Below are 18,737 nucleotides of genomic sequence, written 5' to 3' on the forward strand. Positions count from 1 at the left end.
CTATGATTTGTGGCCAGGTGGCTTCTGAAAAATAGCTATAATCTCAGTGGGCCTTACCCGGTAAAATTAAGTTAAATTTTTAGTTGTATTGCGACATTAAATGTCTCTACATATGCATGTGGTCTCTGAACCATGTTCTTCTATTTTTCATATACAGTTTCTTAACCGTTACAATCTGCCTCTATACATACATGCACTCACGAGACGTATGCATGCATACAGATTGGGAATATCGGTGGTGCGGTGGTTTGTGCGCCGTGCTATGAGCGAGTGATAACTCTTGAACCCCTTCGAACCTGCACCGATCAGCGTGGTGAAGGCTGCTCAAATAACCCCAAGGGCGCGAGGCAATACCTTCGGCAGTGATCGAACAAAGGGCTGTAAACTTTACATCTTCCTGACCGACAGCCCGCACGTGCTTTGGACGCGACTTTCGGTCCCTTCCTTACAACCAGCCAGCCAGCAGGGAAAAGTGTTTCTAATACAGCATGACTTACACAGCCCGGAAGCATTCCGTGTATTTTAACGAATCCGTACGTGCTCGTTATAGTGGGCTTCTTCAGATCTCAAATCAACAAGGTGTAGCTGGGTTGATTGCAAGACTAGGCCAGTATGTACCTACGCCATCGCACACGTATGAAGCCCCGTTTGTCAATCCGCTACTGGACGTGTAAGTTGGCGCGGGTTCGTGAAAACCATCGGGCACAGAGGGGTTGGAAGCATAGAAGTACAGGACAATTAATTTCGCTGTACTGCCACCTACTGCCCATCAAGTCGCTCTGCAACACTACAACAAGCTGTACACGGTGGTCACACAAAGACAAAGGTATAGCCTCAACAGACTGTTGGGGCAAGTGCTGTTAGCGAGCACCTATGAAGGCTGGCACGGCACACGAGTGGTTGGCCAGCAACCAGGCCCGGCCGCCTTTGTCTCCCCAGTGGCGATGTTTACACACCACACACCAGGTACTCATTTGAGGCCGAGTCAACCTAGGGCATGCCCAGGACCGATTCAGATAATCGTCACCGGTGTTGGCCGTGAGCGGGAATCGAACTCGGGTGGACCGGGTTCGTTACGCGGCGTGCTAACTGCTGCACCACCGCTCATCACACACACAAACACACAAACACATTATCCAGGCTAAGCCACAACTTTGGCTCTGAGACTTGATGCGGACGGAGAGAAATTCCGGTGTGATTTAGACACTCGCCCACCATTGCATGCAAAGGTACAGGCCATGGCCAAGCAATACACAAACACACACCTTACACGCGCGAAAGTTATACATTCAATAAGGACATTTTATTACTTTGTAAAGATTCAATACACAAAACATTTCATTTACTTGTTTCTTTTATGAAGGACTATGTACACACCCCCTACCCTCCCCCACCGCGGTTATTCTGAATATACGAATGACATATAAAAAAAAGTCTGTACACACGAAACAAAGTGAAATAACATAAGTCAAATACGAAACACGTGGGTGGGGGGGGGAGTTCCAAAGGGAGAGGAGAGGGAGGGGGGTTTGTGTTTTTTTAAAAAAGCTTAGCTAAATTGCACAAGCGCGTGTAGGTCTACTGAACGATTACAAAAAAAATACTGTCAAGTGACCTCACCGTTTCTGTTGTTTTTTTGGTTACAAATAAAAGGTTGGAAGAAACAAAAGAATAATAACAATATTTGTTTGGAACCCACCAAGAAGCCCACGACGATATGGTAATAAATAGGTGAAAGCGAAACAGAAACATGCATAGCTTAGAAGAGATTTGCACAAATTATAAACGATTACGTCTAACTCTCTACACGCTGTTCCATTTTTGATTATTTTATACTGCAAACGAACAAACGAAGCACAGCATATCTCTTTAACGTAAAAAAACAACGACAACATTGTATCATACCAAAGGGTGTTCATGTTTTTTTTTACTGCGATTTAATATTACTATGCACAATTAAATACAATCGTTTATGAATGGCATTTTGTTTCTTAAAAATACAAAGGAGCCCACGGGGGGGGAAGTGGTTCTTGGCTGTGGCTAATGGAGGAGATGCAACATTTTTGTTGCCCAAGGCAGCTATTAATGCTGCTCTGTTGGCTCAGGGTAAGCAACGACAACAGCTGCTTGCCCCCTCGCCCGCCCGCCCTCCCACTGGAGAACGTGAAGCATTCCTCGGCACGGCGGTCAGTTAGGAGGACGCCGAAGAGAAACACCACACGGCCTTGCCGCCCCGTGCCTAAGCCCTTGCCTGACGGCGAGTGCACGTGGACTGGCACCGCGTGCACGTGGACTGGCACCGCGTGCACGTGGGCTGGCACCGCGTGCACGTGGACTGGCACCGCGTGCACGAGGGCTGGCACCGCGTGCACGAGGGCTGGCACCGCGTGCACACGGGCTGGCACGGCGTGCACGTGGGCTGGCACCGCGTGCACGTGGACTGGCACCCCGTGCACGTGGACTGGCACCGCGTGCACGCGGATTGGCACGGCGAGATTAAATCTCCACACCGGACCGGACCCGGCGGGACCATCTGCGATGGCGATATCCAATTGTGCCCCAGCTCTCTCGAGGATGCCGGTTATCCAGGGATGGTGGGGTGCAGAGGTCGCAACCGGGTACCCGATACCCGTACCCTACCCGATACCCGGCTACCCGTACCCGGCCGGGTACAGGTAGCCGTTTGCGACCCTGGTACGGCCGGGTACGGGTACGGGTAGGCCGTGAGTCACTGGTGAGTCACCGTTTGTTACTCATTTCGGGTAGGGTACGGGTAGGGAACGGTTACCCGTACCCGGCCGGGTACGGGTACCCATTTGCGACCCTGGTGCGGCCGGGTACGGGTAAGGAATCAAAACCCGTTTGCGACCTCTGGGGGGATGTTACCGCGTGTCGTGCCGGCAGAACGTCCCGACGTTTACGCCGCACGCGCGTTGCGTCGGTTCTTTAAAAAAACACACTTCCCCAGCACGCGCAGCGAAACGTCGGACATCGCGCCGTGACAGCCCCCCGGAGACTTGTTGGAAAGCTGCGCAGCGCGACCGATTAGAAACCCACGTCCCTCGGGGCGTTCCTCTCTTTGCTGCGCGTCAAATTTTACGCAACTGCCGCTCTCTCTCTCTCTGCTCTGTTAGTAACCCCGGCGTCTCTCGCTGCTCATTCCTGCCGACTTGTTTAAAATAAAATCTGTCATTTCCCCACCCCCCCTCCCCCCCATCTCAGCTGAAGGCTATTTAAGGGAGGTAGTGGGGGGTTGCGCCGCACGTCTTGAGTGTTTGGACAGAGGAGCGGATTGTACTTGAGCGAGCCCCTCATTAGCCATCGATTGTCTGTGCCTTTACGAGCCGGTGCGCCAAGCGATTAATAGCTCATTCCTTGACTTCATTGTTGGTTGTTTGCCTGAACATTTTGGCGTTGCGAATGTCGCGTTCGTTTTGTCGTCCAACGGGCAACGAACGTGAAGCTGCCCCAAAAACTAAAAAAACAAAAAGCGATAAAGTCCTCGGTAGATGAAGGGAGCAAGTAACATCAGACACGAAAGGAGGAAGAGCTCATCACGTGATGATGTTGTTGCTTGCCTCACTCTATTAATATAATTCACAATTGCCGGCTGTCTGCGGCGACAGGCGAAATGTTTACAGCACCAAGCACATTAAATAATTGAATAGATTGGGTTTACAAAATGAATACTCGTAACATATTTCTCAACAACTTATGGATGGTGTCATGGTTAGTAACAATGAATGCCTTGTTAATTGCGCAATTATATATATATTTTTAGGCAGCGTTATAATAGCGGTAAGTTTCATCGTACCCAGCAAGGGTCGGACACTAATGCATCGATTCATTGTCCATCTCGTGATAGGCACATTTAATGCTCAGAAAATGTTTAAATGTGTACAATTGTAATCACGTGGTATGCAATGGGTTCAAGTCACCCGTATAGCCACAAGAGGCGATACCATTCACCACATGTTCGGATTCAGTTCTTGCATTCAATGATGAATTGTCCTTGAATCGTGTCAATTAATCGCTTAGTTCAAACCCAATATATAACCGTGGGTCTGTTTGATTATCTGAGGTCGATGTTTTAAAAAAATGGCCTTGTTCTCAAATTTAAAATGTTAACCTTAAAAATGACTTCTTAGTGAAGTCATATCTAACACTGAAGACATACCACCGTTACTGCACTTGATTTAAACATGGCCAGGATAAAAGTTCAGAGATGATTACATTGAAATTCATTCAGAAGGTAAAACCTCGTTTGGTTCCCAACAGCACTGCATTTTGCAGGTAACCGACCTGCCATGCCCAATGATAAATATTGGTAAAATTGTCTCCAGCTTTTCTCATCATTACATACACATATATATTTACTTTTGTTTAACATTTTGTCTATGGCAATAGCATTGGCAATTATAGCACATTTTATTAATCTCAGAGAATAAGTGCTAAGTGGATTGATGGATGCATCACTGAGGTACATAGTACGAGTACATGGACATTTGTGGTCCCACAAAGCTTTGGTAATTGTTTTGAACATTTTAAAATATATATGCTGTACACAATATACACAAACACTTAAAATACAACTTTGTTTAACCCGACGATGATTGACAAAAGGGAGACTAAGCTCTACTGATGAATCGTGTAACCTGTGTTGCTTACTTAAGACAGTAAGTCCTCCATTTACGTTGGGGGGATGTGTCCCTGGAACACATCGAAAATCTAAACCGAACTTACCATTGACTTAATGTTTATACACATTTACGATACGTTCCTTTGGGGGGGGGGTGTCATGTTTTGGTTCAGAATTTTCAGAAAAATATGAAGTATCAAAAAAATAGCAAAAGATTCCCCCGAAAAGAAATTATATGACAAGTTTAAATATGTAATTTTAGAGAGGGCGGCGGAGGTTGCATTTAGATGGAGTAGTAGAGTCACTGGAGCTATGCATTTTTAGATCCAGATTGAGAAACTCATTTCTTTTAGAACTGCTTCTTGTGTTTAAGTTTGTTGCCCTTCCCCCGCACCTCCGATAAGCACGGTTGGCTACGTACGGTGCGAAAGAAGTTCAACGTACGCACGTCACAGTATGGCGATGTTGTAAACACCGAGGCTTGGGCGCCCTCATTGGGAGCGCCGTGGCGTAGCGCATCATCGCGTACACCGCCCAGGATACTACTGCTCCCTTTCTCGCGCTTCAAGCGTTCAAAACAACGTTGTCGTGAAACGGATTACGTTCCCTCCATTCGTTGGTGATGTTACGGTGAAACGACGTGAACGGGAGCAGCGTTAATAGAAGACTTCCCATACAAAACGACTGGAACAACGCACTGCGATCCCTTTAAAGCGGCGATTCTTAACCTCTACTGCAGCTTTGCACCCCTTTGGCTCTCAGTCGTAAAAAAAAAAAATTGTTAATAAATACACAGAAGGTTTGATGATACAAAGTAGTTGCACTTACGTGCCCGTGCTTAATTTGCGTTTCGATGATTTACCTTCTAAACAAATCTGCCATGTCTCGCACCCTAAGAAAGGGCATCTCGCACCCCAGGTTAAGAACCACCTGCTTTAAAGCGAAGAGGGTCGCCGCGGCTTTCACGCCGTCAAAAGGTGCCACCGTTCCCAATCCGCGGGGAGCAATGACAGCAACTGGCCAGGGCATTTAAAACGATTCAACTATTTTTTTTTATTTACCAGGTAAGGCCCACTGAGCCGTACAGCTCTTTTTCAGAAGCGATCTGGCCACAAGTGATAGCTCAACGAAGTGGCATAACATGTGGACATTTATAGTCGACAAATACTCTAAACGCACGTTGATTCTCAATGTGGAGGGGAAAAAAAACCAGAGGACCCAGAGAAAAATCCACATGACCACGGGGAGAACACGCAAACTCCAAATATACAGGCATCAGGGTCAGGATTGAACCCACGACCTCCTGTATACTAGGTGGGGTAGTTAACATTTCACCACCGTGGTGCCCCAATAGAACCCCCCCCCCCACCCCTCATGGAACTTCATGTTAGAAGTTCAATACACGCAGTTCATATTGCAATCGAATTCAAGCCAATGTTCATCAAGGTTGTTAGCGGTGGACTCCGATGTGTACGAGTTTTGTGGCAAAAAAGGTTCTGTCAGACTCCCGACGAAAAAAAATACAAAAGAAGAAAACTTACACGAGTGTAAATATTTAGCTGCCTTACGGTAAATGCACAGGCAGGCGAGAAGATGTGTAAATAATACTGCTAAATGTATACAGGACATTTCATATGTGTCTAACAAATGCATCGACCGACCAACCGCCCTTGACTGCTATCGCAGGTCACGAATATTATCGGAGACACATACGCAGCACGACAGCAAAAAGGAACCTACGCGTTTAAACCATCTTTAATTAGCAGCTGGATGTCGAAGAAAGAGTTGCTGTCCTATGCGTGTGGACCGTGGGAATGACTGAAGCATCAATCATTTTGAAGCTCAGGGCCAGACTGAGCCAAGACATGGAACTTCTCCCAAGCGTCGGCAGAAACAACACTGAACTCGGCACTCATTCGTTAAAGGAGATGTAAGTGGCCTAAAAAAACAAGCAATGGGAACTCACGGGGGGACTAAGAAATATCAATACAATTCATCGAAAAAGACACTCTACAAAAGCCAGTTCATGGGAAGACTTTTTCTTTTGCTTATAAAAAAAAGACCACGCATAAAAGAGCCGGTTTAACGAGAGAGTTAAAACTTGTAGCGAAACAACTTATGATTACGAAAGATGTCGCCCCACAACCGCTTCGGAGGCTGATGCTGCAGCAGCCAAGGCTTCATTTGGCGAGAAGTATCATCCTCGGGATAGGTTTCCTCGCGTTTCATTGCGATACTTTGATACAGAATACAAAACAATTTCATTCACGGAAGCACCCCGTTCTCAGGATTGTAAAAGCTGACGTTGTGCCTGCCCTCAAACTGAGATGGCACGGTTCTCAAAACAACCTTACTGCAATGCTGGGCGGCAAACATACATTGTCGAGCGTAAAGCACCAAAAGGGCAGACTGGCACGGGAAGAAGTTTCAGTGTCCTTTTCAATTCGCTCCTCCAAATGAGAAGCGCCGTGGAAGTTCATCCCAAGCGACGCCGCTCTTCTGCGGCGGAGCCCCGAGGAAGCGGCGAGCACCCAACGCGCAGAGAAGGCATTTTGGCCGCGACAAGGAACTCCTGCCAAGGACAACTTTGGCCTCTCGACGAGGTTTGGTGGGGGCCCTGGCGAGCTGGTGCCGGCCCCTCCCCGGCGGTGGCCCGTCGTCAGATGAGCCTCGAGTTGTTGAGGAACTGGATGAGCGCCTGGTAGACGAACTGGTACTGCGGGAGCGTCTGCACCATGAGCATCCGCTGGCCCCGCAGGACGCCCAGCGCCTGTGGCACGTCCAGCTGCTGAACGGGAGAGGGGGCAGGAAGGCGTCGACGTCACGGGCGGTAACGGCGACGGCGGCAAAGGCTCGGTCACGTGCGCGCACGTTTCGGCGTTTGCTTTGTTGCACGTTGACAAACGCACACTTCGGAAATCCTACTGGAAGATTTGTTTTCTTTTTTGTGAGTGAATGTGAATGCACGCCGATTTCCGTCAAAAGATGCGTAAGTATGGTACGTATATTTTCATAATAAAGGTTTTTGGGTTAGATCGCGTTATTTCTAAATGTGTCGTAACCCTCCACCACCGACACATTTATAAATAACGCGATCCAGCCCAAAAACCTATATTATGAATAATATCGGTCACGAAAGCCTACGTGTTAAACTGTACGTATATAGTTGAACTTCTTTCGCACCGTACGTAGCCAACCGTGCTAATCAGAGGTGCGGTCCCGTGGATAAGATCTAACGTTATTATCAGTACTGATAAGAGACAAAAGGTGGTTGGAAATGGTGCTGGCCTCAGAATCGCCTCGTGTGCCGTGAGGCCCTTCAAAGGTGCTCACTCACCGCTCGGAGTCCCTACGCTAGTGGGGTGAACGAGCCCATTTCCTCCCTCCCTTTCCCCCAACTCGTAAGCACCGTCGCGTTTCGGGTTTCTATCCGAGGAATTCCCGTGCTCCCCATCCCTTTTTTATCGTTCGCGCTTCGTACCGGGCTCTTGTTAAGAATGCAAAAAAAGAGAGAAAAAAAGTGCCCATTAACTGCCCTTGTCCCAGCAACGTTAAGGCTAAAGCGAGGGATCGTTGGGCCTTACTCAGGAAATATATAATTCAGATTTTCTTGCACCTGTGTATAGTTTGATGTTCTAGCCCCCCTACGGGTGTATGTCAGCACCGTCTCTCTGCAACACAACAATCCCACCTCCCCTTCACGACACCGCTACAGGCACGCACCACCAACACCTGTCCGAATTCACACTAAAAACCTGAAAACTTGCAGAAAGATGCAGGCAAAAAAAAACAATCGGTGGCTATTCTGGGTCATTGCCGAAACAACAATCGACCCAAGAACCTATGCAGCGGGGTTAAATCCGCTCCTGCAAATACAAAAAAAACGAACTGCCAATTCACCTGTGAAACCGTGTGTGACCAGCCTCAGTCCAGTGCGCGGTCATCACAGGTCTGAAGTGTACCGACACACAACGACTGATATTGGCTTCGTATAGCCAGCTGCCTCTAAGCACTGCGTGGCATGACACGGACGTGGCGCCGTGCGCTCTACCTCTGATCTGAAGTGCAGGCAGTCAAGGTGGTAGATCTGGTGTTAAGAGAACGGTCTGCGAAAGGCGATACAGAGTTGCTTCTGAAATCCATTCAAGTGATTGTCTTTCATATCCAGACACTAGGGCCGTGCGGCTTCCCACATGGCCCCCTACGAAAATTTTGTATTAATGTGACAGATAAACTGAACATTTTGATTCGCAAACGGCTGAAATGTAGATATTTAAAGCAAAAGTAAAGCAAAGCTAATGGGGATAGCATTTTTTGGAGATGGGGCTCAGATTTTTTCCTTTTGCGTAGTTCTTGGCGACTGGACTGAGACCATCAACTCACTAAACTGGAGGACCCGGTTTAACCTAGAATCGAACCCATGTTCTCAGCGGTACCGGCTACAGCTCGGCATTCTGTCCACTGAGCAGCCCACCCGGCAGCCTTGCCTTGCGTCGTCCTTCGACCATGGCCACTCAGGGCACTGTCTCAAACCGGCGGCACAGAGCCCATCGGCCCCCGCGCAGCGACCGCTGGGGCTGCCATTCTGTCGAGGAGGCTCACGACGTTCGTGGCAGGGGTGAATTTGAATATAGTCCAGTGGCTGTAGAGAGACACATTTTGAATCGGGCACGTCCGTCGTTTCCTTTCAACACTGCCGTAAGGTGTGTGCCGAAAATACAGACGGTACCGCACGGCCTCCAGCTTATTCCGTGAATTACTGTGTTTTTTCTCACACCTCGACTGATAAAAAAAAAATTAAGTAATGACCATGTGCGTTGGCTTGCAAGAGAGGCAACGTCAGCTGGAATCGGTGATAAAAAAAGGCCTTGGTAAATCAAGCAGCAGCAGGTAAATCAGACACTAACGAAGAGCTAATGATGTAATGATTTAGTTTAAGTAGCTTCGTCTATTAATAGAACGCACAAATGCCAGCTGATTGCGTGAAGCTTCGAGGTGACAAGCCAATATTTACGGCCAAATGTTGAAAACACTTGCACACGTTAAATAATTGAATAGGTTGGGTTTACAAACGTTACACTCGCAACATATTTCTCAATAAATTACAGGATGGCGTCAAGGGTAATAACATTAGTGCCTTGTTCATTACGCGCACCTAAAAACTGCGCTGCATTTTCATTGCATCGGCGCGACGACAGCTGTAACCCTACACTGTGTACCCCAGCCAGCCGGCGAGGCTGGATCGACGACACATCATCGATCCATTATCCACGTCACTGAACGACGGAGCGCGAGAAGCGATCGTTTCGCCGCGTCGTTGTAAAGGTCGCACGCAAACGGCGTTCGGGGCAACCCCCTCCGAGCCGCGAGAGACAAGAGAGTGGCTGGGCAGAGGGGGCCTGTGGCATTGCGCGCGTGGCTGCACGTGGCAGACGCTCACCACGTTGTGCTCCAAGCCGGCGATGGTGATCTCGGTGAGGATGAGCACGCCGGAACGGCCCACGCCGGCGCTGCAGTGCACCACGACGGGCGGGCTCGCGGTGTGGGGCGGCAGCATGGAGTTGGTGTGCCGGCGCACCGACTGCACCTCCTCCAGAAATGCTGTGGGGGGGGCGCACACAGGGACCGACGACCGACAGAGTAGAGAGACAGATGGACAGAGTAGAGAGACAGAGTAGGGGGGGATGGATGAGAGATGGGCAGGGCCGGTGTTAAATTACGGGGTGGTTTCCATCTTAGCAATCGTCATCTGCATTGTAATTAAGTTGTTTGCGAGTCTGTTAAGTCTCCAGTGCACAAATAGTGACTATCCAACAGATTGAGGTCCCATTCTGAATTGAACGGGATGGGAGACCTAAGGCAATGACGATGATGACCAAGTTACAATCTATGTCTTCGGACCCAAGTAAAAAAAAAACACCTACTCGTTCATTCGTCGTGCGCGTAATCGCCGAGCCGCGCGACAGCCTTCTCGGTGGCCATGTATAATTCTCGTAGAGCTCTGCCGAACTTAGCCAGTGGACAGTCGTCAACAATTCTGCGACATTGCTTGTACGGTGCCACAGCTGCCAGCTTGGGTTGTCATGAAGACCCCAACGGTGGAAGTTGGCTGCACAGAGACCATGCCCTGTCCGGAAGCTCTAAGCGAGGCCCATTGATGGCGTGGTTCAGTGTTCTTCACTAATTTTCAGATAAGACATCGATATGAGGGCTGAGACACATTTGAAACCATTGGGTTTGACAGCACAATGGGGGTGTTTTCACAAGTTATGTCTGGGGGCCGCACGTCAGGGTCCGCACTAAAGGCCACTAGGGGCTAACAGTGGCCCACGGGCTTTGCAATTAATAACACCGGCGTGGTGAGTTGGAGCCAGGTGGACAGACTGTGGGATTTGCGATAAGGAGCTGGGGATTGGTGCTGATTTTGCCCTCCATTCCTTCCGACAGCTGGTTTCTGACAAGCAGTCTTGGCACGGTTAAAAAAAAGTCTATTGATCGAACTTGAGGTCAAAGTGACTGGTGGTCTGTGGAAGGTGAAATGTAAAAATCTTCAGTTCACTCATATAATGCAGTGTCATAAAGGACGGGAGTTTAGAAGATTTACCCCATAAAGAGATACGTACATACGTACAAACCAATACACATTATCATCCATATCTATAGGGTGGTATCTACATTATTTGTGATTTCAATTTGCAATTGTATTACATTCATATAATCTGTAATTGGTATCTCTATTACATAACTAAAAGTAATTGGTCATTTGCATCTATGTATGCATCAGGGTCAGGATTAAACCCATGAACTCCTGTACACCAGGCGAGATAGTTAACATCTTGCCACCGTGGATACCACATTACGCGCGGACACACGGCACGACGCACAGCGGGGCTCGCGCGGTCACCCACCCAGGAAGCGCTGGACGTCCTCGGGGCAGCCGTGGTCGGGCCAGTCCGGGTAGTGCAGGTGCCACACGGTGCGCTCCTGCCCAGAGGGCAGGTGCTTCACCTTGAGACCCGTCGTCGCGTAGCTGCCCGAGTCCGTGCGGAACTTGGTGGTGACGCGGTAGTCGCCGTAGTTCGCCGAGTTGCGCTTGGAGCCGAGCTTGGGCCAGTAGCGGTGGCACTTCTGCCGTCCGCTCTCCTGTTAAGAGGGGAGAGGATTGCGATCGGCCGTGAAAAAGTTGTCCCGAGGTGAGCGCCGATGGGCCGAGGTGACCACCAGTCTGGGGATTCGAACCCAGGTCTCTGGCTACAGCGCTACCCATTCAGATACGCTTGAACAAAGATGGTCAGACAACTTGAGATACACAGTCGGTGTAAGCGTATTTACAACCCGCAGGATAAGTGAGATCGGTATTTTGCGTTTTTTTTCCTCTAGGCTAGCGTAGTCAACAAGAAATTTTAATTGTATGTAAGTTAAACTGCTTTTGCACCATAAGTAGGCAACCGTACTAATCAGAGGTCTAGAGGAAAGACAAAAAACTAAACACACAAAGGTGTTCTAAAGAAATTAGTTTTTTTATCTATATTTAAAAGTGCATAGTTGGAGCGGATTCATAATATCAGAAGAGCGTTCCAGACGGCCGAAGGAGCGCATCTGAAAGCACACAATACAGGTGACCATGTTTGTTCGGTGGTTAGCCAAAAGCTGCCGCTGTGAGGGTGACCGGAGTTTGCGCGATGGTTTTGGCGGAGAACATTAAGCGGACGAGTCGTGTGCGACGCATCCCACACCGTGGCTTTGCTCGAGGTCTTACCTGCTCAGGTGTGACCATGGCTATGACGCTCACACTCTGCTCCCAAACCATCTGCCAAAAGTCCTGGCAGGTGTTGGGCAGAGGGCCCTGCGTGGCGATGTAATGCCACTGCTCACCACCTACCCTCACCTGCACGCACACACGGACACACGCACACATGCACGCACAATAGCAATCATGTGTCAGGGCCTTTACTTTATCCAGGAAAGCCTCAATAATCTTTCAGGAGGGTCCTGCTTGGAACCTTTGGCCAACTCCTTAATGAGCGTGCATTTCGGAATAGGAAACCAGACTATACCGATGAAAGCCTACCCATAGGATGGGGATAATACAAACATCTGTGGCATATCTCAATAGAGGAGTAACATCGATTGCCGTACTATACTTCCACATCTATGTTCCCTTATTTGACCAGCCCACACTGACCAGCATGGTGAAGTATGGTCAAATAACCCTCATGACCTACACGATGTGTGGAGGTCCTAATCCAGCAGTAGATTGCCAAAAAAACGCTGTTTATGTAAATATGCAAAGGGTATTCTTACTGCACTGGCATCTTACTTGCACTTGTTAATAACAATTATTTTATGTTCCCTTCTTACAAAAATATTTAAAGACAAAAACGTGTTTCTCACATAAGCACTTAGACATATATATAGATGCTCTATTTCATAATAATACAATGTTGTTTTTAATTAAATTTACAAATGTTTACTCCGAATTTTATCTTTTTTTTTATTCACGTTTTTTGTTAAATTCTCTGTAACTTAACACATTTATTATTCCGGAAACAATAACAATTTACCCGAATAACGTACATACTTCAAAACGTGTACATAGTTCGTACACTTGGTAATAAATACATTCTTGAAAGAGGAACTGACAGCTGAGATGTCTAATGTGCCACATGTCCTTTCAGCAAATACTTACACATTATACACACACACACATATACATAAACAAACTCTACAAGCATTCTATTTCCAAACTTCCAAACCTAACTTTCACGTGTTCGGGGGACACGCCGCCATGTGTTCTTTACATGCCAGCGGCCGGCTAAAGAAAATAAAACAAAACAAAAACCCCGACTAATGTGTACCCGCTTTGTGTGCAAGAAGGCGCGCAATTGCAGCAACGCGCCGTTTTCACGTGGCGGCAATAATGCATCGCAGCTGTGCGACAAATCAGCTGCCGTGTAATGCGTAACGGCACGCGCCTGTTTACTCCACCGACCACGGGCTGGCTGGACGGGACACCTGTGCCCTCTCTCTCTCTCGCCCGCGGGCGCCAATTACCGACAACTGCCGGGGTACACTTCCACGCCACCCGAGACGGCCGGGCGCTTTGATGCGGGACACGGGGAGGAGCGCCACGGCAAGTGTTTTTTTCCCCTCCACGCCCGAAACCGCAAGCGTGGAACCGTTCATTTGGAGCCACTTATTCCGTAACGAGCGTTAATCAAACATTTAATTGCTTAATCGCGGATCGGCGTGGCCCATTGATTGGCTTTAACGCGATGGGGTTTTTGTTGTTGTTGTTGTTGAGCGCCGTGCCTGTGTAGTAGTGAGTGCTGCATATGACGTGTGCGCGTGTTTTCTTTCGTGTGCGTACACACGCTCTTGCACGTCCGTACGCGTGTGCGTATAGTAGCATCGCAATCGGCCCATTGCATTATGATCCCGTCAACCCAGGGTTCAACTCCTGCTCAGTGATGAGTAAGTACGGGGGAGCTGTGCTTAACATCCAAAGTCGTGTGCTTGTACCAGAAATCACCCATGATTTCCCGCCCACCAATGCAATGTAAGGATGTGTTTTCTCACATTAGAGCCGTGCTTGTATAATGGTGTGCTCATATACAGCATTTATTGTAACTAATCATGTCCTGGGCCACCCCAAATTATTATTTGGAACAATCGACGAATATTGACGTGACAGCTACAATACCCGTCCCCCATTGTGTGCCGAGCCAGCCTTTAATAAGTGCTCACTAATAGCACCGTGCCCTAACAATCTACACGCTGTCTTTTGCTCGATTATATGTGCACTCTTTGAGAATAGAGTTTAAAATATATATATCACGGGCATTGGGACGACGATCCATAAAAGGCACATTCTGAATGTTAATGGCGAGGTCTTGTGCGGCGGGCGGCACTTATGAACTTATCGTGCGGCCAGTAAAAAAGAACAGTGATAGATAATGATCGTTACACAATCGTAATGTGAAGTAGGGTGTGACATGACCCCTTTTTTTTCGTGACAAGGTGGTTTGTTTACGCAGCCTGGCTGAGCCGGTGGCTAGTTTTTTGCCAAGCGCTACGCCATTGTACCTCGTGCGAAATGTATAAATCGGCCACCAATAAAAACACGCACAGAAAAAAAGTACCAACAATTATCTCTCCTTGTTGCAATTACCAAGGTCTTAGAAAATGTACGTTTTATCTGACTGCTGCCACCAGATAGTTGTAAATGGAATGATCAATACTCTTTTGTCCACGGGAGATCCATGTTACTTCGGCCAAGCAAAACTACTCCATCCGCTGGCCATTTAGTGAATTCATTTTTATCTTCCACAAACCAATACTGCTCTGAAAACAGAAACAACCGCACTGTTTATATAACAGGGTCATGTTTCTGGTAATGGAATTCACGAAGAATAGAGAGAGAGGATAGAGCCTGGCTTATATTTGGGTATCACACTGTTAGTTTGTCTTTCCACCCTGCACCTCCGATTAGCACGGTTGACTACGACGTATGGTGCGAAAGTTCAGCATACATATATTTAAACTACAGCGACCACAAATGTTTTGAAGATCACAAAATAATCCGCTTTTAAGTCTTTCCATTAACTCACTTGGAATTACCGACCCCAAGCGAAAGGTTCGTACACAAGTTTTCATGTAAAACATGCAAATTATTACAAACTAGCTTTACTACCCGGCTTCGTACGGGACTTGGATTCACCACGCCCGGCCGCCTTTGTCTCCCCAGTGGCGATGTTGACACACCACACCAGTTACTCGTTTGAGGCTGAGTCGACCCAGGGGAGGCCCAGGACCGGTTCAAATAATCGTCACCGGTGGTGGCCGTGAGCGGGAATCGAACTCGGGTTGCCGGGTTCGTAGCGCGGCGCGCTAATCACTACACTAAAATGCGTTACGCTTCCACATGCGCGGGTCACATGACAAATTTGACGTCACAGCTAAACTTGTCATGCAAAAAATATATGCAATATTGAGCTCCCCCCCCCCCAAAAAAAGTATATTTTTTAATTTTTGCATGGTGTACAGTCTCGAAAGTACCCACATGGCAAATTTCAAGTTTGTTGCATGTCGAGAAGTACGCTAAACATTTTGAACAGACACACATAATCATAATTTTGCCTCTTATATATATGGAGATGATTCTGCAATACATAACACTCGTTTACACATACAGGGACTCATCTACTTACGAACGAGTTAGGCTCCAGACGTCTCTTCGTAAGTCAATTTGTTCGTAAGTCCAACTTTACCCCTGCAGATTCCAAATGTGCTGTATGGCATGGACACTAAACACGGGCAATGACTTTACAAGTTGTATAATCGCCTGTAGATGCCACTGGTTCTTCATGTTCTGGAAACTGGACATATGGACAGGTTTGTTCGTGTCTCTGCAAGTTCGTTAGTCGAATGTTCCTAAGCAGAGGAGTCCCTGTATGACCAAATCACCATGAATGTCCCCAATTCTCATCACGGAGGGTCAAGTACGGTTGAGCCTGGATAGTGCTTAGATAGGTGGTCAGTCATGCATGGAACAGGTGTTCTAGATTGCTGTGTGGAAACAATGTCAGGAGAGGGCAGTGCAGCAAATTCATTATTGTACTGTACTATGCTGCAACGATGATGCTCCCTGCCTTCAGTAATCCGCACTGCGTAGTCAAATACAGTGAAACCTTGGATTGCGAGCATAATTCGTTCCGGAAACGTGATTGTAATCCAAAGCACTCGTATATCAGTTGTGATCACGTGACGCTCAGCAGACAAAGCGTATGCACGTACTGCTCGTATTGCAAGACCTCGCTTGTTTATCAAATTAATATTTATTTTAAAAATTTGCTCGTCTTGCAAAACACTCGCAGACCAAATTACTCGCGATCCAAGGTTTTACTGTATGGTCAAAAAACTCTTACGGCCTGCACAGTGCGAGGAGACTGTGATCCAAGCAGTAGCTTGTCAACAAAGCTGTATGGTACATGTCAGTGGCCATTTTGCTGATAGCGGTGGTGACGACTGAACGTGGTGGCGGCGGTGACATTTTAATGGCAACCGTGGTGGCGGCGGTTGTGACGTTGAGTACTCGTACAAACTATGTTTTATTTGACCAGGTAAGGCCCACAGAGCTATATAACTCTTTTTCAGAAGCGACCTGGCCACAAATGAGAGCTCAACGAAGTGACTTAGAGGTGGAAATTTAAAGCAGCCATATACTCCTAACGCATGTTGATTGTAAATGTGGAGGGAAAAAATGGAGGACCCGGAGAAAAACCCACGCGACCACAGAGGAGAACATGCAAACTCCAAATTTACAACAGGGATCGAACTCGCGACCCCCTGTATACCAGGTGAAGTAGTTAACATCTCGCCACCGCGGCTTATATCGTGCTGGGCCGGTAACCGCTCCTCCCTCGAGTGCGCGACCACAACCTCCCCGGGGCCCTCACCCGCACGTGCGAGGCATTGATGTATCCCGTCGGGTTGTCCTTGCTGGGCAGCAGCTCGACGCGCGTCTGCTCGTAGGGCAGCACGTCGCCGAAGCGGTTCCTCTCCTGGTTGTCGGGCAGCTCCGCCGTGCTGTACACGGGGTCCGGGCGCGTGCGCGGAATGCACTCGTACTCGGCCGACACGAGGCCGCGCGCCACCCGCTTCTCCAAGCGTGCGCACTGTCGTCCCCCGTACCGGATACCGGGGGGAGGGCAAGGGCAAGGCGGCGGCGGTGGTGGAAGGAGAAGGGGGGGGGGGCGAGTGGAAGTGTAGCGGTTAGCGCACTGCGCCACGAACACGGCGACCCGAGTTCGACTCCCGCTCACGGACAACACCATCGGTGACGATTGTCTGAACCGGTCCTGGTGCTTCCTCCGCAAGGTCGACTCGGCCTCAAATGAGTACCTGATGTGTTGTGCCGGCCTTCACAAGTGCTACTCATTAACAGCACTTGCCCCAACAGTCTGTTAAGGCTGCACCGGGGGGGCGGTTTTGGGGGGGGAGTGGCGGCGGTGGGCGGGAGAGAAATGTACGCTTTTAATTCCACGGCACGCACACTAGTTTCGAACTTCGTGACACGCCGAACCAAACGATCCCAACTGAGCATGCGTGACCAAGCAAGTTGAGAGGGTCGGGGGTGGGGGCCCGATGGCCGCCTGCTGCCGCGCTACTTCACCGCGGCCAATGGAGAGGGGATGGCAGCACGTGGAGGGTGGGAGGTGGGGGTTGGATTGGCCACTGAACGGTATGGAGGAGGAGAGTTGGTCTGGCACAGCGCGCGAACAGTGACGTTTTCTGCTTTCCTATAATTCCGAAAAATATCTTGGTGGCACTAGCGGACAGACACGGTGACAATCATAATTACAAAAGCAACGTTTAGACGTTTAATGAACCAGACTGTATGTTAAGCAATCCATTTTGGCATATATGTAAAGAATACGCAAAAGGAAACTGCAATGCTGAATGGCAATATAGACAGATGTAAAGACGGACAGATGAATAAAAGAACAATACAAAATACAGACCGATATTAAACATATAACAGCAAGATAAATATATGAAAATAGACAAATTATTAGGTTGACAGGACATATACTCAAATAGACAGCAAAACATGCGTAAAGACAGATAGTGAGAGACCAGCAGACATAATAAATAGATAAGATTGTATTTATTTCAGCAGGAAGGGCCCAATGGGATGTTAGGCTCTGTTTCATGGGCATCCTGTGATGGTACAGATGTTATACTGTACAACTCTTAGTTGCAATCATGGTTACATATAATAATTCTAGAGACCCGACAAAGTAAGTCAGGACATGGACAAACGCTGCAATAAAAAAATATTATCAAACAGAATCTGACGGGCAAAACTACTGATACCAACAGATAGACGAAGATAGAAAACAACCAGGCAAGGCAGACAGTCCAAGTGACAGACGGGCAGAGTCAGGCAGAGAGCCAATGGGAAAGATCAACAGAAAGGCACAGAATCTGACAACAGGCAAAAATCTAACGAAAGACAGACCAATATGCATTATGTACGTATGTACGTTGACCTTTCTTTCGCACCGTACGTAGCCAGCTGTGTCAATCGGAGGCG

General features: G+C 48.2%; 1 protein-coding gene across 7 annotated transcripts in view; it reads right to left on the reverse strand.

The window, feature by feature from the left end:
* Positions 1–1,544: 1,544 nt before the first annotated feature.
* Positions 1,545–18,737, reverse strand: part of LOC133342272 (tyrosine-protein phosphatase non-receptor type 21-like) — an 86,949-nt gene continuing 69,756 nt past the window's right edge. For 6 of the 7 annotated variants that reach the window (XM_061551328.1, XM_061551327.1, XM_061551326.1 and 3 more), the window contains 5 exons: positions 17,098–17,316; positions 12,399–12,527; positions 11,548–11,782; positions 10,080–10,240; positions 1,545–7,427 (listed from right to left, as the gene is read on the reverse strand). In XM_061551328.1, the coding sequence (XP_061407312.1) occupies positions 7,299–7,427; positions 10,080–10,240; positions 11,548–11,782; positions 12,399–12,527; positions 17,098–17,316 (873 nt within the window). In that variant the 3' untranslated portion in view covers positions 1,545–7,298. The remainder of the gene's footprint in view (positions 7,428–10,079; positions 10,241–11,547; positions 11,783–12,398; positions 12,528–17,097; positions 17,317–18,737) is intronic. The other variant, XM_061551324.1, reaches the window with a different exon arrangement.

The sequence above is a fragment of the Lethenteron reissneri genome, chromosome 14, assembly GCF_015708825.2.
Source record: "Lethenteron reissneri isolate LAM-NWPU_2019-01 chromosome 14, ASM1570882v1, whole genome shotgun sequence".
Classification (NCBI taxonomy): domain Eukaryota; kingdom Metazoa; phylum Chordata; class Hyperoartia; order Petromyzontiformes; family Petromyzontidae; genus Lethenteron; species Lethenteron reissneri.